The sequence below is a fragment of the Notothenia rossii genome, assembly GCF_949606895.1.
Source record: "Notothenia rossii genome assembly, chromosome: 2".
In the NCBI taxonomy this organism is placed as follows: domain Eukaryota; kingdom Metazoa; phylum Chordata; class Actinopteri; order Perciformes; family Nototheniidae; genus Notothenia; species Notothenia rossii.
The window spans coordinates 70668402-70689281 of NC_136904.1; the positions used below are offsets into that span (position 1 = coordinate 70668402).

The 20880-nt window shown below is 41.5% G+C and overlaps 1 protein-coding gene across 1 annotated transcript; it reads right to left on the bottom strand.

Moving 5' to 3' along the window:
* Positions 1-15843: 15843 nt before the first annotated feature.
* On the bottom strand, positions 15844-19176 carry LOC307030550 (zinc finger MYM-type protein 1-like). Its single transcript, XM_079667046.1, has 3 exons — positions 19162-19176; positions 18950-19036; positions 15844-18589 (listed from the first exon to the last, which is right to left on the bottom strand). Exon 3 carries the CDS (start codon positions 18519-18521, stop codon positions 16377-16379), a length of 2145 nt encoding a protein of 714 aa, XP_079523172.1. The 5' UTR covers positions 18522-18589; positions 18950-19036; positions 19162-19176; the 3' UTR covers positions 15844-16376.
* Between the last annotated feature and the right edge of the window lie 1704 nt (positions 19177-20880).

Here is a 20880-nt window from a genome sequence, read left to right on the forward strand (position 1 = left end):
CCAATGTTGTTCATTCTGCTCCTCCATCCCGCAGTAACAGCAAAGCCTGCTTAGATAATCTGTTGAGACAACAAGTAATCAATATCTTCAGATAAACCACATTGCAGATTTGGGGTCAAGTTGCCCCATTCCAATTTTTGACTAAAAGGTCAATTATATAAGGACACATTTGTTGTGGAGGGTGGTCTTTTATCATTTTGGGTGAAGAAAAGGCAAAACACACAAACACATTTTTTTTTTAAATTATTAAATCTGAGCACTCTCCTTACCCTCTGTAGAATGGGAACTTGCACAATGTCATTACAAAACATCCAAAAACTTATTTCGCAATGTACGCATCAATTTAATTTTGGTTCTCATTGTTCTTTTGTTTTTCATCACTTAACTTTACAGCTTTGATTACAATAAGTTCAAGGTAAAAATTAACTGAGGATATCAGTTAAAAGTAATACACACCAATGAGCACATTGAAAGGAGGAAGATGGGGAAATCTCACATCTTAAATAAATCGCAGAATTGAAAGGGTGTGTTAGAGTGTGACGTGTGTAGCCATGAAATTGCAGTTCAAGATGCCTGCCTGCGATGCTTCATATGTTATCTGTATAGTTCGGAATTGAGATACACAATATACTGTATGTAGTGACTATTTACCCTAATCTATACTTAAGCCACTGTGTTGCTTTTAAAACCCTGATAATGTCCCTGGTCAATATTAACCCAACAGTACCAATGGTCCAAGCAGTGATACAATACAACAATTTGCATGGCACATTATTAATATACTAGGTTATTGATGCATACTTTTGAGATACAATTAATAAAACTAACTACATGAAGTCATTGACAATGTTGAGAAAAAAGGTAACAAACCAGATTCTCTGAGGAGAGAAGTAGCAATGTCCAGCCTCAGCTCGTGCACTGCCTTCTGTGAGGTTTCAAACTCAATTGCCTTCCCCAGTAAAATCTTCTCTGCAAACTGAAGAGAACTCTGATTAGTATATGGACTGCATGGTCTATGATTTTACCCTCAAATGGAATACAGACAAATTACCCAACAGATTTAAAGAAGGACATGTTTTATATGTGTAGTTTGACACAATTCAATACATATTTGATCAAGATGTATAAAAGCAAGTCAAGATATTCAGTCTAATTGCTCAATTTGAGTTTGAGAGTAATGTTCGGGTTAATGCATTTCACAATCACTTTTAAGGCCAGGACACCACAGGATGTGCTGTCTTGTTGGCGATTATGGGGGAGGGTGCTGCATGTCCACCTTGACACCTTGCAGCCTTTCATCCTCATAAAGGCTCTACTACAGTATGTAGATAGTACATGTGTCAAGATGCAGCACATCATTGTTAAAAAAAACTCATACAACACCGGAACTAGTACAATGTATCAAATTTACCTTGTAGACTGTAGGCACACCTTCATTTTTTTCCTTTCCCTTCTCCAAGTGGATCCAAGAAGAGGGTTTTCTTCTCATGGGGGTACATTACCTTTTATTATTCACATTGAAACACAACATGCATTAGGCAGGAACCATACATGAGGCAGGTACGATGTAGGGCAGGCCTATTCAACTGGCGGCCCGCGGGCCAGATGCGGCCCAGAACCAACTCCCGAGTGGCCCAGCCTCCCGTAGCCAAATTCCTACACTAGTACAGACCATGAACGCAACACTCCGCATTGCATAGAAACCACCAAACCACAAGGCAGCACGTTTTTTGAAAGTGCATCTAGTGGTGCTAGTAACGGTGGTCCTATGATAGCAACTCTAAAACATGTCTCTCTCAACTCTGAAGCGTAAACAGAGACAAAACGGTCATTTATCTTGTGGAGCAGATCCAAGTCAAGCTGGACCTTTTCGCGACCGACTTGAGCACGGGTCGGATGCTGCATTTTCCGACGCTCCCCAAACACATCACATCTCCGGCACAAATCACGGATGGGATGACAGATTTCATTGCGAGGTTGAAAGAGAACTTTGCCGATCGATTGGATGGACTTGCTCTGCCCACAGAGGTGATGGGCTTTGCCAGAGACCCCTTCACTGTTGCCATAGAGGGGGACGTATCAACCAGAGCAAAGGAAGTGGTCCCCTGCATCGACAAGGGGAAATATACACTGGAACTTATTGACATGCAGCGCACTAACGGGCCAGCGAAGTTTTGGAGTGATGTCAACAAACAGCAGTTCCATAACGTTCAGAAAGTGGCGATCTGTGTGCTCAGTATCTTTGGATCAACATACACATGTGAATCAAGCTTTTCACACATTAACTCAATCAAAAGTAGCACTCGCTGCTCCCTGACTGACAGCACTCTTCACCAATGTTTTAGGATTGACATCCTATGAGCCAAAAATCACTGCTCTTGTTCAAAACAAAAAATGTCCCTTCTCCCATTGAGAAAGTCAGCGATGACAAATCACAAATGAGGTGATAGTAAGCACCTAGTTTACTATAGTAGACGTGTAGTGTATTATTCATTCATATAGTTACCCGTATCCCTTGTTATGGGTTTGTGCACTGAAGGGTTTGACAGTTCTTTCTGTATTCATTTAAATGCACGTTGTAATGTGTCTGGGTCAAATGTGACCAAAACGTATGATTTTTTTGTTATTACTTGAAAGTGAAAAAATAGTATTGCTTTGTGTTGCATTGGAGCTCTTTAGCTGTTTTTTTTGTATGTGAGGACATTTATTAAGACTGCTTTTATTGTATTCAGTAAATGCACTTTTTGATGTGCCTGGTTCAAAAAACATAACCTGAATATTTGACTTCTAAAGCAAACAAATGTAATGCTACAACTGTGCACTTTTTTTCAGATTCTGTTAGATTAATGCTAATTTGTTGTGTTTTTATGCACTTTTTGACCTACCTTTGTTAGATGAACAATGAATAAAAGTTGCATGTTATTCATCGCAGTAATATGTGTTGGTTTAAAATGTGTCACTACCCGCTTTTTACAGGGCGCTGAATGTCTGGCCCAGCTGAATTTTGTAGTTATAAAATCTGGCCCAACTGAATGTGTAGTTGAATAGCCCTGATGTAGGGTATTGTTTAGATGTTATCTATAATAAGTGACAGCATATATGTGTGGCCCGGTTATCTTGCAAATCACTAATTATATATGGTGTATACAGCACTATAGATACAGATCGGAGCTTAAAATAGGCTCCTATCCTCACCACCAACATCCAGTGATGGTTCTCGTTCACTGCTTTCATCGCGACGCAATGTTTACAGAGAGAACAGCTGTGAGGTCCGTGCAGAAAGCAGAGCAGTGTGTATAATATACATCACTCAGTATAACAGGCCTACTCTCTTTATTTGCTTTAGTTTAGTAGCTACAAACAAAGAGTCGATATTTTTCGATATTCGATATCCAGTCTCTGATAGTGTTACGTTATTATGAGAGTGCTCTGTTTGATTCTGAAATGTTATATATATATATGTGTGTGTGTGTGTGTGTGTGTGTGTGTGTGTGTGTGTGTGTGTGTGTGTGTGTGTGTGTGTGTGTGTGTGTGTGTGTGTGTGTGTGTGTGTGTGTGTGTGTGTGTGTGTGTGTGTGTGTGTGTGTGTGTGTGTGTGTGTGTGTCCGCATCTGTAGCCTGTTATTGTCTCATTATACCGCACTGTGAATGAATTAAAAGTAAATATATAAGTCGTCATGAACACATCTGTCCATCAGACAGAGGGCTGCTGTGCCTCCTGTCATCATTAATGGACGTCTCTTTAAAATGAACGCTCAGAGGAGAGGAGTTCTCATTTCTCTAACCGCCTGCTGCTTCCCCTCCTCTCTCCTCGGCTCCCCTCCTCGGCTCCTCCGCTCGCATCTCCTGTGGGCGGGACTAAGTCTTGAGGATAGGAGTCGAGGAGGGGAGGTGTTTTAAGGTGTCAACGTGTCATGTAGAAATGCGCGTTCCCGTGACAAGGGGGCATTTCATGACGAGGGGGCATAATTTGACACAACACCGGCACTTGATTCGTCATCTCTTTTAACAATGTTCTTCCCTCACTTTATCTTCTCTTCACGTGAAGCTCTCCTCTCCTCAGCTGGTGAAGTAGTTAGGCACGCTAACGCTAGCTATATAATTATGACGCTTGTAGTGCCGAGAGATAGGGAATCAGAGGCGGTGCAAGGAAGGTGCAAAATGGTAATTTATTCAAGAGCTGCAAAGGACATGTTGTTGGGTCGCAGCCCGGGTCGACAAGAGAAAGAGCCAGGAGGGCACACAATATATATAGTGAACCATAACATGTCCGTGTGGAAACAAAACCCCAACTGTAGTTCCTAGATTGAATTCTGGAATATAGTGGTCACCACACAAGCCCCCCCAGAATTTGAAACATGGCAAAAAAAATCCTCGCGCCCAGGGAGGAAGTACCACAGGGGCCGAGGAGGGCGGGGTCGCAGGTGAGGACCGGGCCATGGAACAGGGCCGACGAAAGGAGGCCGCAGGAGAGGATAGGGGCCCTAACGAGGGCACCCCCCCTGGGGGCGGGCCGGAACGGGCCGTCGTAAGGGGGCTGCAGTAGGTGTCGCGGAGAACCCAGCAGGAAAGAGCGCTGCCCTGCCTCAGGCGAAGGCACGGCGGCGGCGGGCATGAAACCTCCGGAAGGACGGAGCGAAGTCCTCAGCAGGCGTTGAGGTATCCCCGGAAAAGAGGAGCAGTCCCCCGGGAGGAAGGAGCCGTGGACAGATGAGAGGCCAGACAGGGTCCTGGAGCGCGCCACCCATGGGCCGATGGAGCATGGGCGACGTCCGGAACTGTCGAGGCAAGAGGGGGTCCAGGAGTGCGCCACCCAGGCGCCGATGAAAACGTGAGTGGCGTCAGGAACCGCCGTCGAGGTGGTGAAAAAAAGGTGAGAGTGTCCACACGAGGTCAACCGGCTGGTCGAACCTCCTCTCCGGCACCAGAAAAAAAATTGTTAACAGTCAGATGTTAACAGAAATACGTCGACAGCTGTTAACAGCTAGCCGTTAGCAGCTAGCCGCTAACTGGCAGCCATGGGTAGCTGCTAGGCGTCGTTAGCCCCACGTGTTTAGCCGCTAGTCGCCGTCAGCTAGCGCAGCCGGGACGTGCAGCCGCACGCCCCAAGAAACAGACCCACGAGGCAGCAATCGGGTTACTGGTCGACCCAGCAGGTCGTGCACAGTCTCCCTGTAGCCGGAAGGCCGATGGGGGAATGGCGAGCAACATCCCCAGCCATTCCGCGGGGCACGCACCGAGCCTCCAGTCCGCGTGCCGGTGGCAGCCACGGACGTCTCCAATCAATCCCCGGCATTTCGAGAAAGGAACTCGAGTTCCTTTTGCCGTGTTCGGTTCCGTCCCGGAAACTTCTCGAGACGTGTCAAGGTCACCAGTGTAGTGCCGAGAGATAGGGAGTCAGAGGTGGTGCAAGGAAGGTGCAAAATGATAATTTATTCAAGAGCTGCAAAGGACATGTTGTCGGGTCGCAGCCTGGTTCGACAAGAGAAAGAGCCAGGAGGGCACACAATATATATAGTGAACCAACATGTCCGTGTGGAAACAAAACCCCAACTGTAGTTCCTAGATTGAATTCTGGAATATAGTGGTCACCACAAGCTCTATGTATCAAAACAAAACTTACCTTATATCTTTCTCCACTTAAATGAACTTTCTGTCCTCCCGATTTCCATCACTCTTGTTCGTTCTCTCTATGTCTGGTCAGACATCAATCTGTTCCACGTAGCGCGCCCCCTAGAGGCCTGGAGCACTTCCAAAATGTTTTTTTTTTGTATGTGTTTTGGGATTTGTATGTACTTTGGACTTTGCATATCGTTTTGGTATTTGCAGCGTTTTTTTGTTCCGTTTTGTTGGGTTTTTGTGTTGTATTTAGTCTGCATCATTTCTGCAAATGCAGCTTTTTTCTGTTGTATTTGTTTTTGTTTGTTTGCTTTTCATTTAATTATTTGCAGGTGTTTCCTGCTTATGTATGCGTTTTGGCCGTTGTTCCGCATTTGCACCTGCCGGCCACCGTAGACGGCGGTGGTGTGAGTTAAAGATATAGACAAAAAGCTGTGACTTTCTCCCTCTCAGCTGCACCCCTCCAGCCACCCAAACACGGGGGGATATTTACACACACACCCGCGGCTGCTGCTGGAGCCGTGCTCACAGAGGCGATGGGGGGAATATATCTGGCTGCTTATTTTTAACTCAGGGATGCAAACTCATCAGGTATGAAAAAGGTGACAAGGACCCGACCCCCCGACCCCACGGAATATCGGCTTTAAAATCAAGAATAACAGAGGATTTCAGCAGTCAGAACAAATAAAGCAGCAGTGTTAATAATAACAGAAACGCCAAAGAGTCACATCTAATAGAAATGTATAAAAGCATTTATTTTAATTGTGTAGCAGTCAGTTTATAATTTTGGCAGCACTGTTGAGCATTTTGAAAATGTATTTTCATGCCTCTGTGCAAGGCTTAGTCTTTCTATCTTTATAGCCACTGGTGTAAAGCAACTAAGTTCATAAACTCAACAAGTACTATACTTGGGTACAATTTGGAGATACTTGCACTTTATTTAATTATTTCAATGTTTTGCTACTTTGTTCTTCTTCTCCTCTACAGTTCACAGGTAAATTGTGTACTTTTACTCCACTACATATATTTAATACCTTTAGTTACTTTACAGATGTGGATGAATGATGTGAAATATCATCAGGTGTTAAATCAGACTTTAGTTCCACCTGGAGTAAATTCACAAGCTACCCTGCAGTATACAAAGTCATTCAAACTAGCTGCACCTTTACCAGCTTTGAGAACACTTTAATGATCAATCATTATAAAAAATATCATAGATAATATTCTGAAATGGACCAATCTGCACAATGACTACTTTTACTGTCGCTACTTTCACTATATTTTGATGATAATACTTTTTTACTTTTACTTGAGAAACATTTTGAATGCAGTACTTTTACTGTAACAGAGTATTCCTACACTCTGGTATTTCTAGTAAAAGACCTGAGTACTTCTACTTTTACTCAAGTACAAGATCTGAGTACTACTTCTACTCAAGTACAAGACCTGAGTACTTCTACTTTTACTCAAGTACAAGATCTGAGTACTTCTACTTTTAATCAAGTACAAGATCTGAGTACTTCTACGTGTACTCTAGTATAAGATCTGAGTACTTCTCCTTTTACTCTAGTACAAGATCTGAGCACTTCTACTTTTACTCAAGTACAAGATTGTTTTCAATTAAAATCAATGTTTTGATGGTATAATGTAGCTTAAACATCCCTTCAGTTTAAACGATGTTTTATACTGAAAAAAACAGAAATTCTCGTGCAAAACCAGTTGTTAAGCTTTTATTCTGAAAATCCTTAATCTCCGGTTAGCATTTAGCATGTGGCTAAAGAGGTGAATTTAGCAGCGAAATGACATGGAGTGGTGCAAACCGAAACCTACTGATTTAACACTACAACTATAGATGTCGAGATACTACCATGCTGAACATTAAATGAAGGTACAGTTTATTTGAATACATTATTGTTTACAGACGAGAGTAGCATGTGACAACATCTGGAATTCCACCGGAAACCAAAAGGCCGTGAAGTATTTCCAGTATTTTTAAAGTATGAATTACAGCGTTTAGAATGTGTTAAATGAAAAGTGATGAAAGAGAATATGAGGAGAAAATGCGAGTTAAGCATATATTGAATGTGAAAAGTACCAATCCTCTGTTTAAATGCAACAACCAACATTAGAGACGAGGCGAGCCGGCTTGCGGGGAGGAGCCAGCAGAGGATATATATAACAGCACCGGACGAGGGGTTCGCTCTCTTCTCTTGCTCACGAGAGCCGGATCACAGCTGTTTTCTGCCTGAACAATATTCTGTCTGTAACACTACCGCGCCTTTTTTAATTAAAGTATCCCATTTGAATCTTCTCAGAGACTCCATTTAGTCTCATTTTAAAGCTTCTCTCCTGGACACGAGAATAACGAACATATTTAACAAGATCTATACTTATACCACCTCCGTTTATAGCCTATGAAAAAAACTATTAGAAAACGAAGGCTAAAGCTAATGTTAGCAGATAGTGACAATGTATGCTAGCTAGCTAGCTCAACGATAATATTGCGACAGAAAAACTTTTCAGTGCACATCACGCTCTCCGACAGGGAGCTCTGCTCTGAAAACCTGAACGGCCCGTTCTAACAGCTGTTCACCAGCGGTCCAGTCTGCCACAGTGACTCCGGACCACACAGTTAATATTAACGAACGCACCCGTAGGTAATGTAGCTGCTGAAGCTAGACCATAATCGCGGAGCAGATTATTATACATCGATGAGCAGAGCCGACAGGCAGGAAGACTCGAGCACACAGCTCGCGCTTCATTATAATATATAAAAAAAGAACACCATGTGTGTCATGATGGCACATAACGGCTTGCGGCCGCAGATTACTCTGGGTCCCAGACCCCCCCATACCCCAAAAATATTTGTATTGCAGATCTACATGAATCACACAAACGACCTATTTTGGATTCAAAATGGCGAATTTCGCCGAAAGGTGACAAGTTTGCATCCCTGTAACTGCTAGTGTTGGCCGCCAGTCCCCAACTCCGGGGACTTTGAAAGGTACGCAGTAGTAGAGCATTTTAGATTAGGCTAACGTTGCAGGCTGTTGTAATTCAACCCAGTCTCACGGCATTTTGTGTTATTGTCACGAAATATAATCTATTGATTCGTCACAGAGCAATTTTAAAAGCAATGTATTTCTACTGACCCGAAGACACATTTCGTTTGTATTACTGGTCTGGGGGAAGCTCGCGAGTGTGTTTTTTGAATTTTTGCGTTTGCGCAAAGGCTGTTGTAATGCTTGCTGTGACGTTAAATTACTCCGTTCTCCGCTTTTAATTATGCCGTTAAAAGCTTCAAAGTTGTATTTATCATCTGAATAAACAAGTTTAATATTCTGAAAGCCAATACTTTGTTTATTTGAAAACAGATGAAAATGAACACGAATCAATAGATTACATTTATTTCGTGACTATAACACGAAATGCCGTGAGACTGGGTTGCGTAATTAGACCTTAGCTTGTTAGTATGTTGTTATAAATTATAAATTGAGGATTTGACCGCGTCACTATGGTTGATACTTTTAGAAACAGGCTTTTGTATAAAATCTTGAAGTATTATACAAGTAGAACTACATTTTGCTTTAATCCCATCATGTAATTGTAGAATGATCACAGTCTTCCTTTGAAGATGTGTAAGTCGGGTATCTTGGGTGGTCAAAATTACCTACAAATCATTGTACACCTTTGTAAATATTAGTTACCTTTGTGAGTCTATTTTTATGCAGCTCTGCGTGATTTTGTGGCTACAATTCAGGCTAATACGCTACCAGAGGTGGTATAGACAAGTTTACGCGCCAAAACACGGGTAGCGCCATGACACTACACAAATGCACTTCATTTCCGCCGGAAGTCTTTTGCACAGCGTCTGTCGGTGTAAACCGATGTAAACAGTCAGACGGGCACTGGTGTAAACACAGCGATTTCGATGCTAACAGTGATGCTAGCTTGGGAACACGATTCTACTTCTTTGACTGGAGATGGCGTTACTCTCCCCCACCCGAATTCAGTGCAAAACTGGGAGGATAACATGACGACGTGTCCCAGCATAAAACCAAAATAAACTGCCTTATTTAGGTCATGCCCACAGGAGCCAACAGTTGTCTGTTGTTTACATAATGCACAATTTACATGATCCCTTTATGCTGTGCAATATATCATATGTGCCTGTACTGTTTGAGTGAAAATAAAGTTTGATGTAATTTAATTTCATTATTGCACTGTTATTGCATTATTGCATTTCATACGTTCCTTAGAGTGCTACAATTTCTTTTAACACAGTTCATCATTCATATTAAGCTCATACTGTACATAAATAACACTGAATTAATTAATTGTTGAGAGGAAACTAAAGAAATGGCTTCAACAAGAAAGATCACATGTTTAATCCTAACAGGTATTACAAATTAAAATATAAAAGCAGCCCACACAATTACATCACTATGAAAATATTCATATATAATATTAAAAAATACAATGCATGCAGTATTTGTTGTGTTTATCTGTATTTAATGAACAACATGGCTGGGTGCTGGGTGCTGGTTTGTGGTCGTAGCACTCTCTATCTAACCACTCGTTCAGGTGCTTTCTCGAGTGATTGCAACCAACTACCGCACACGTAGTTCCCGAACCACTTTTCTTCATGTTGTAATTGTTATATCCTCTTTGTCTCTGCGATATCAGTGCTTTGTCGGCACAACGGAGCTAGCTAGCAAAACAAACCCAGTCCGCCAATACGGAAGTGCATTGCATCGAAGGGAGGAGTTCAGGATGTAGAGCGGAAACGGCTCAATAACTTGTGTATAAGTACTCAGATATTGTACTTGGTTAAAAGTAGAAGTCAGATCTTGTAGTGAAAGTAGAAGAACTCAGATGTTGTACTTGAGTAAAAGTAGAAGTACTCAGATCTTGTACTTGAGTAAAAGTAGAAGTACTCAGATCTTGTACTTCATTAAAAGTAGAAGTACCAGAGTGTAGGAATACTCAGTTACAGTAAAAGTCCTGTATTCAGAAAATGTTCCTCAAGTAAAAGTAGAAAAGTATTATCATCAAAATATAGTTAAAGTAACGACAGTAAAAGTAGTCCTTGTGCAGATTGGTCCATTTCAGAATAATATATATGATATGTTTTATCATGATTGATCATGAAAGTGTTCTCAAAGCTGGTAAAGGTGCAGCTAGTTGTATTGACTTTGTATACTGCAAGGTAGCTTGTGAATTTACTCCAGGTGGAACTAAAGTCTGATGTAAGAGTTGATTAGATTTCACATCATTCATCCACACCTGTAAAGTAACTAAAGGTATTACATACATGTAGTGGAGTAAAAGTACACCATTTACCTCTGAATTATGTTTAGCCAACCTAAAACTAACTCAAAAATAGTAATCAATAGTGTATTGAAAAGTTATTTGGCTCAGCCAGGTTATATGAGATGGGATGCCCAGTCTACGTACAGAGGGGTCACTCATTTTGAAATATTAAACTTTCTTTAATTTTTCATCCTCAGGTAGAATGCTATTATGAAAGACACATGTGGTTGTTTATAGCATAAAGAACATCTGATTGAATGTGAGGTAGGGACATAATCATTTGAGTATAAGTATGTGTATATAAATATGTAATTTACAAAAGCTGTAAGATGCTTGAAAATGCACCTTGAAAATGCACCTTGAAAAGTGCTTGAATTTGACTTTGGAAAAGGTGTAAGAACCCTGCAGATGGCTTTGCTCCATACTGTTTTATACTTTCCTTACCTCTCCTCTATTCCTGTTCAGAAAATCACTTCTATCTTGCAATATTTTAAAGCCACACGTCATGTTTTTTGCCATATGTTATTACAGTGTTTTCGTATTGATACAAAAAAAGTTGTTATTTATTTTTGACAGCCTGATTATTTAGAATGGAACTAACAGCAGGTTGGGAATTATTCATCTTTTGTCTAAGTAGCAGCAGTCACTTTTTGATATATTTATATATTCACATTCAAACCGTCAAATCTGAATGAAACTTTGTGTGCCGTGCTGTTTCAATCTGCCGTCATTGTCTGCACATAAATTCAAGTTCACTGCGGTAGAAGTTTTTACCCTATAGAACTTGCCTCTTTTTCAATTTAAATGTGAGGTCAAGCTTTTCTCTCCCTCAGTGGACTTCCGCTCCAACAAATCCTTAAAGAGCAACTTCCAGGTTAAAGACACCTGTGAATAAATGTGTAGGAAAATGATGAATACACTAGATTTTCCAAAACATATACGGAAATATTCACTACAGTGACATCTGGCGTCGTTTTTCTAAGAAATGTTCACTTCCGCATAAAAAAGCCTCGGCACGTGACCTCCCGCGTGTGACGTAACATGGGGGAAACAAGGGGGAGAGCGGCCGGTGTAACGTATTAATAAACATGGATCCCAATGCTAGTTTCGACACAGAAGACACAGAAGAAGTTGAACATGAATATTCAAATGCTATGACGGACCACAACCTTATAATTATGAGCCTGCTAGGCGTCCAAGACACCAGGAGCAGCCAAGGATTAGAAGAAATAACGGCCATCGGAGAGAAATTGAGCTGTGGTGTGAGGAGAACCAGTGGAGAACTGGGCAGCTATCTTGGTGAGTGACCGGCGTTAGCTACAGAATGTTAGCTAACGTCACATCACAACATTGTGAAGTTAGCTATCATATATCAGGCTATAACTAACGTAGCATTGATAATATAGTAACGTTACTGGCAGGACTGTTGATACTGATCCATAACAGAAACTAATGCGCAAGTATCAGCCGTATCTCGCGTTACCTAATGCAACTCCACACTACGGTGCTGTGTACCGGAGGAGAGACGCGAGATACGGCTGATACTTGACGACCTGGCGGAGAAAGGTTGTGTAGCCTCCGTTGATATGCCGTTGTAAATGGCTTGATGGAAAGCAGGTGTGTAGTCGGGGAGGGTGCACAGCTGATTGCAGCACGTGAGTGGAGGTTGAGCCGGGAGCCAGAAGTGACAGCCACCACGCACACACAAACAACACAGACAGGGGGAAACAAACAAACACAAAGGAGACGGCTGGAGCCGTACAGCCACCACAGCGTTACCTAATGCAAATCCACACTACGTCTTACGGTGCCGTGTACCGGAGGGGGGGGAGAGAGAAGTAATACGGTTTCCTGATAAAGCTGTGGAGAGTATGTGCTGCAGGGAGGTGGATGCACAACGCACCCAGGAACAAACGCTAGCTCCGGTCCTTTTTACTGTGGACTCGATGTCCTGACAGGCTGGTATTTTTGCAACCTGCACAAACACAATACTGCACCATGATTACAAATGGTGAAATACAATGTAAAACTACCGAAAAATACCAGCTCACTAAAACACAAACGCTCAACTCAACGCAACTACTAACTATACCCGCGGTCAGAGAGCGGAGATGTTTCCCCTTTGTTATGTAATATGACGCGTTTGACGTATGACCTTTAAAAAAAAGCCGTTTTTAAGAGCAGAGCTCAAAATTGCTCCTTTCCCTCTGAATTCCTGCCCTTATGTCTCGTAAAACATATCAAATCCTGCATTCACTTTTTTAATTGTAATTTTCAAGCAAGTTTAAGCGTAAATGTAGAAAAAAAAAAACCCTGCAAGATGCTCTTTAATCCATATAATTACACATGCACATGGACTTCAGAAAAGAGACTGATGAATCCACTGTGGAGCTGCACAAATGCTCACAAAAACTAAATCAACTGGTCGTAGAAATAAATGTAAAGTCAATTTTCTCAGTGTCGAGGCGCTGCTCCTGAACATGCTTTCAAAATGAACCTGGGCAGCTTGTCAGAGATTGTGCAACCGTATAATACAAATAAGTATACAGACCAGACCCCTGCTGCTGCATTTTACGATGGCTGTCAATGGTCATTTGCAGCACCAAGGTGTTAAGGAAGTATGAGTAATGTGATCTGGTTTGCTGGGGATCATTTGAAATGGGTGAGCAGGTACAGTATGGTAGTGTGGAGGCAGAGATTACATTACATTGCATTGCATTTAGCTGACGGTTTTATCCAAAGCGACTTACAATAAGTGCATTCGACCAGGAAGATACAAACTTGAAGAAAACAGAATCAAATACGTAAGTACATCAGGTTTCATAGAGCCAAAACATTTCAAGTGCTACTCAACTGGCTTTAGATAAGCCAGTCCTTTATTTAAGTGCTTTGTTAGTAATTATATCGCTCGAAGTGGAGTCGAAAGAGATGAGTTTTCAGTCTTTGCCGGAAGATTTGTAAGCTTTCCGCTGTCCTGATGTCAATGGGGAGCTCATTCCACCATTTTGGAGCCAGGATAGCAAACCCACATGTTTTTGCTGATGGGAACTTGGGTCCCCCTCGCAGTGCGGGTGCAGCGAGCTGTTTGGCTGATGCAGAGCGGAGTGCACGTGCTGGGGTGTACGGTTTAACCATGTCCTGGATGTAGGAAGGGCCAGATCCATTCACAGCATGGTACGCAAGTACCAGTGTCTTGAAGTGGATTCTAGCAGTTACTGGAAGTCAGTGAAGGGAGGGGAGGAGCGGAGTGGTGCGGGAACATGAAGAGATGAAGTGTTTGCCATGTGTGAGATGAATACTCTCAGAACCGTGTGTAATATCTTGGATATTAACAGACAACGGAACAGTTGGTTATTTAACAGGACGCTTTATTGCGTGGTTCATCAATTCCAACATCGACTACCTCTCGTGCCACTCCCACTTACTGTACTGTCGTAAACATGCCGTAACGTATATGACAACTCCCCTTGTAGTCAGTTAACAATACTATGACACCGTGTAATTAAATGTGTTGCCAGGTAGGTGTTATAAGCCTCGGATTTCACAAGATGTATTGGAACGGTGATGTGTTGAGCACCACACAATTACTTTGAATTACGTTTTAATATGCAATCGATTTGGTTTTGAAATGAAGCACAAAGCTGAAATTAGGTAGATTTAAATAAGTGATTAGGAAGCATACGTTTCTCACAAAATCTGAAATGCAACTTATCAATAAGAGTTTTAATGCATGATAAAAAAAAACTGGTTTGCCTTAAATGTAATGATTTATTTCAAACATTTGAAATGCTGCATTTAAATGGTTTTTTTGTAACAAGGTTATTTTTTGATAAATTAGAGACCAATGTCACAGTACTGCTTTCAGGCGATTTCAATTTGATTTTTTTAAAGTTGAAAAAAGTTTTGAGAGACACTGGCCTATAGCATGATTACTTTGGATTATTTTTCCTTTAACTGCAACTGTGGTTATGTTGTGAAAATGTATTTAGTATGCTTCATATTTCTAAGAAGGTCTTACTTCCCTTCTGCTTATTTCCATTTATACGAGCTGCTCGTAATAACAACAAATTATTGCAGGAGACCTGCTGAATATTTTTGTTTCTTTTAACAGGCAAAATTGTGGCACATTTTTTCTGAAAATGGATTGTATTAAGCATGCGTTAGGGCGTGTGAAGCAACTTTGGTACATCTCTGATGTTTTATGCTTCTTCTCTTAGGGCAGGGATCACCAACTACATTTGTCCAAGGGCCAAAATGTGTCCAATAGACACTTTCGTGGGCCAGCAATTTTTGAAAGTAATCAGAATACAGTTACAGTTACGTGTCTTAAAAACGTATTCAGATTACTTTTAGAATACTTTTGGAATGCTTTATTTTTCCATAACAGATGGGTATGTTTTGGTGAACAGGAGACACTTATTTTACTGTTTTAATGGCTTATCAAGAACTCAAACACAACATCTTGGTGTCATTCTCTACAGCCCTCTCATCTGCACCCCACATAAAAAACATCAACCGGACTGCATTCTTTGTACTGTCTTAAAACCTTTCCTTGGAATATGTTATGAATTGTAAGGTGTCCTTGGGTGCTTTGAAAGGCGCCCCTAAATAGAATGAATTATCATTATTTATTATCTGAAACTATGTAATAACTTTTAAAACTGTTTCCAGTCACTTGCCCCATGCATTCAGCAGCAGCAGGCCATTCACTTTGATTTTATCCCGTTATGAAATGTCATAATTTCGACAATAAATAAATGCTATAATGTTATCTTGCACATTTTATCCAACCATCTCAGTTTCTAACTTTCAATATATTTTAAAAGAGATCTCTCTCTCATTTGCGTGCGGGGGTAGGGCCTCACAGACACCATCTCTCTCGCTCACAGACATGCTGCAGCCAGGGGCGGACCTAGCACATTTGGTGCCCTAGGCGAGCTTCACCACTGCGCCCCCCCCCAAAAAAATATCAAAACATCTTAACAGTTATACAGTAAAGTACTGCAGCTTTATTTATTACAAGCAAGAACAAGAGCTAAGAATAAATGTAAAGTGCACACTAAAGAATTAAAACAAATAAACAACTTAGCTAACAAACAATAATAATATCAATAACAAACAATAAAAGAATGTGCAAATTTGCTTTCAAAGAAAATTAAGAAGAAATGTAAAGTGCACACTAAAGAATTAAAACAAACAACTTAGCTAACAAACAATAATAATAATAACAATAACAAACAATAAAATAACGTGCACATTTGCTTTAAAAGAAAATTATGTATTGTAAAATATGTTACACATGTCAAATAATCAAAATATAATATGCAAAATAAACAAACAAATACATAAAAATTACAAATTCACTTTGTCTCAAGAACTATTTACATTCCACTCCCTATCATCACACAAGGTTGGCCTACATATTAGCTCCTACTGGTTTCCATTTACAGTGCAATCCTTCTGGCCTTCCTCGCTGCAAAGTCATCAATCACATCCTCATATGAAATCTGACCACCAACCTCATGGTTAATACTGATTACAGCCAGACCACTGAGGCGTTCTTGAGCCATGGTGGACCTCAGGTATGTTTTCAAGAGTTTTAATTTGGAAAAACTCCTCTCGGCTGAAGCTACTGTTACTGGTAGCGTTGCACTGATCCGCAGAGCAATACACAAGTTGGGATATATTTCGGTGAGCTGCTTTGTGTGTATGAATTTCAACAACTCAAGAGTTGTCATGCTCTTTGATGGCAAGTCAGGTACATTTTCCAACTCCTGAGCCAGCTCCTTCCCATCCAAATCAGATTGCCCTCCATGGCTTAAGGTGTGTGCAAGTGCCTCTGCTTGCTTCATCAGCTCTTGGTGTGGCAGGTCTGGGAAGTTGTACAGAATGCCAAACTTGTCTTGCACATGTTCAAGAGTGGTAAACCTCTCCTTTTGTGCTGACACTGCAGCATCTACCACCACGTTAAAGAACGTTACCTCCAGATTTTGCAAGGCATTCCTCAATGGCTCATCAGGAGACTCATATGAGAAGTGCCTCTTTGTTGACTTCAGCCGCTTTTGCACAAGGACTGCATCCACATTCATGTCTTCACACATGTCCTTGGCTGATGTTTGTGCAGCCACAAAGCCTGTGGCTCTGTAGGATTTGAGAGCTTTTTCAGTCTTTTTCAGTAGACTTACTGCTACATCCACTTGCATTGTTTGGGACTGCAGGACTTTGCTCACCTGCTGAATTTGACTTAACATGTCATACCAGACCACTGTGCACAGTGAAAAGCGGAATGACCCCACTTCTTCTGCCAGAGACTGGGCTTCAATCCTGATGATTGGGTCTTTGGCCTGGTTTCTCACCTCAAGCAGTGCCTCTCTCACAGCTGCGGCTTCATATCGCAGAGGCTCCACAGCTTTCACTCTGCTCTCCCATCTGGTTTCTGACCACATTTTGAGTGAAAGGTTGACGTGTTTCTTGAGGATGGCCCATCTCTGTGTAGAGGCAGAAAACAGGCAGTATAGCTTCTGCACAATGCCAAAAAATGATATGGCATCTTTGGAGCTTTTGGCAGCATCAGCAATGACCAAATTGAGTGTATGTTCCCCACAAGGCACAAACAAAGCTCTTGGGTTCAACTGCAGTAGCCTGGCCTGTACTCCCTTGTTCTTCCCTCTCATATTTGCGCCGTTGTCATATGACTGTCCTCTGCAGTCATCAAAGGCAATCTGCAACTCCTCCAGCCTCTTCAAAATCAGGGCGGACAAACTTTCACCAGTGGACTCCTCTGCTACTAGGAATCCCATGAAGTGCTCTTTAATCTGGGGGTCTTCTTCCAGTGTCACAATTCTGATGACTACTGACAGCTGTTCAGTGTGGCTAACATCCGGGGTGCAATCTAAAATGAGAGAAAAGTACTTGCATTTCTTTATTTCTTGCACTATTGTTGATAGAATCTTTCCACTGATGCATTCAATCAACTCATTCTGAATGGTTTTGCCCAAGTAGCTGTGGTGGGATGTTTGACTTTTAATCTTGTGGATGTGGTCTTTCATCACTGGGTCAAACTGCGCCAAAAGCTCAACCTCTTTCAAAAAGTTTCCATTTGAAGGAGAGTGGAGTATTTCTGTCTTTCCTCTCAATGCCATATTTCGCCCTGCCAGAGACTGTACAATAGCAACCAGTCGTGTCAGCACTGCTCTCCACCGACTCTTCTCTGCCTCAAGGAGGGCCTGCTCTTGTTTGTCTATTGTTGTACCTTGTTTTAATCGAACTGCCAATTCTTTCCATGACGCCAAATTGTTCAGGTGTTCCGGACTATTTTCATGGCTGGTCAAAGCAGCACTTGCATTTTTCCAATCCGACAGTCCTGCATTTGTTAAATGAATTTGTTTTGGAGATAAAAGTTGACAACAAAAACAAAAAAGACTGTTCTTCTTTTTTGAATATGTCACCCAACTTCTTTTGATCCTTTCTCCATTTACTAAGGTCCTGCTGAAGTACTGGTGGTGGCAACTTCTCCCATCATCTCTCCTTGGGAAAATGAAATCAGGTGTTATCTGATATGGTCCTCTCCGAACAAACTCTGTCCTCATTGTGTCTGTGAGATGTGAAGGGCAGTCAGCAGGATCGGTTGGTAGTGGATCGTCTGTCTTTGCTGCATCTGGAGGGCATGTGAAGCACATATTCTCACCTCATATTCACAATATCTTCACACACACACACACACACACACACACACACACACACACACACACACACACACACACACACACACACACACACACACACACACACACACACACACACACACACACACACACACACACACACACACACACACACACACACACACACACACACACACACACACACACACACACACACACACACACACACAACCCCAATTCCAAAAAGGTTGGGACAGTGTGTAAAATGTAAATAAAAACAGAAAGCAATTATTTGAAAGCATGAGGACAATTAGGTTTATAGCTAAACATCTTTACATTCATCAGGCACACACCTGAGAAGAGTGTATGGGTGGAATCTGTGGTGCAATCAGGATGAGATGCAGCAGGCTGTTCTGACGTTCCTTGCAGTGGTTCTAGGCCTATACATATATAGAGAACACACAAGAGCAAATATATTGGCTGGATTAGAAATGGCACGACAGTCATTTTTACATTCAATTATTTATCATCACATCAGGAACATCTATTGACATATTGTACTCACCAGAACAAACAGACACAGTGGTCAGTGGCAGGGTGGAATCAGTGGTCATCTCATCAGGATGAGCAGCTTGCTGTTCTGACGTTCCTTCATGTGGTTCTTCTAGGTCTATAAATATAGAAAGAACACACAAGAGCAAATATATTGACTGGATTTCACATTCAATTATTTATCATCAGGAACATCTATTGACACATTGCACTCACCTGAGGAAGCCGGCAGAGCTGAGGTGCATGGCGGTTCCTTGTCAACTGATGCAGCAGATGGTCCCAGATATTTTAAAAGTGAATCTAAAATGATATAACAAAATGTGTATTATCAACATTGAATAATTTCCATTTGTTAAATGTAGCTATTATTTAGTTAGTAAGCATTAGGACAGCCTGACAGGTCTGATTCAACTAATCAAGAGCTATGCCTATCTTATTAGAACAGTTGAATCAGGTGTGTTAGTTCTGGGTTGGAACGAAAACATTCAACAGGACTGGAGTTGAGAACCACTGAGCTAGTTAGCTAACGTTAGCGCACATTATGACAGGGTTGAATTTGGCAAATGTTTGACTCGGATAGTCAATGTGCTTTCTGAGGTAAACTTAACGTTAGCTAACGTTACCAACTAACTAACATTCCACCACACTGGCTAGCTCGCTACACCAAAACTAACATTGTTATTATTACTAATATTTCTATTTCATGACACAAAGAAAATAGCCTTATGACAGTTTCGACTGAATGGCAATAACAAACGCTGGCTAGCTAACGTTGGCTTGGCTAACTAGCAAGATTACATGATCCATTCTCTAATGTTGACAATACAATCAAAATTGCATACCTTTCACCTTGGCACGTTTCTCTTCTTCTTCTTTTCTTCTGTTTTTATACTGCGCCCCAGATGGCTTTTGCCTCTTCATAGTTCTCTAACGTTAGTCTTTCTTTCCTCAACGCTCAATTTTATAAACACTTGACCGATACCCATCAATGCACAGCGCTCTAGCATGTTCTGACTGTGAACACCTAAAGCAGAGGCTCTTAGACCGACCGACCGTTTTAGATTTTTGGCTCATTTTCCCTTATGTTAGAATTTTTTTTTTAATGTAAGAATAATGGTTGCAGATATAGAGGGGGGGCGCCAAAACTGCGCCAAGCAAAAAAAAAAAAAAAAAGATTTTTTTTTTTTTTTTGCAATTTTTGGCGCCCCCCTCTGGGTGGCGCTCTAGGCAACCGCCTATATTGCCTGTAGGAAGCTCCGCCCCTGGCTGCAGCGCTATGCATTGTGCACACAGTTCTGCCGGTAATGAATATTACATTTTGTGAGGAAACTTTTCCACCAATAATTCCAATAAGTATTCCAAAATGTATTCACTTCAGGTTTACAAAAGTAACTGTAATCAGATTACTCGTTTTTCAAATGTAACGCCAGCTGAATACAGTTAGCCTACTTGATTTTTGTATTCTGATTACGTAACGCTGTTACATATATTCCGTTACAACCTAACCCTGCTTCTAGGCTACTTTCCCGCAGCTCCAGCCTCTCTGTTGGACTCTGTCGCAGCGGGGCTGCTGCTGTGGTGCCGAGTGCATTAACCAGACTCTTCACAACGAAGGATCACTTCTTCTTCAAGGCGGGGAAGGTTTCGCAGTACGCAGTCTACTGACCCGCAGCTGCTGCCTCTCTGTTGAACTCCGGTACTGCACCTTACTCACGAGACGTTGTAAAAAAAA

Bases quoted from the DNA above. Each gene is read 5' to 3' on its own strand.
- LOC307030550 (XM_079667046.1), bottom strand. From the start codon at position 18,521: ATGAGGACAGAGTTTGTTCGGAGAGGACCATATCAGATAACACCTGAT.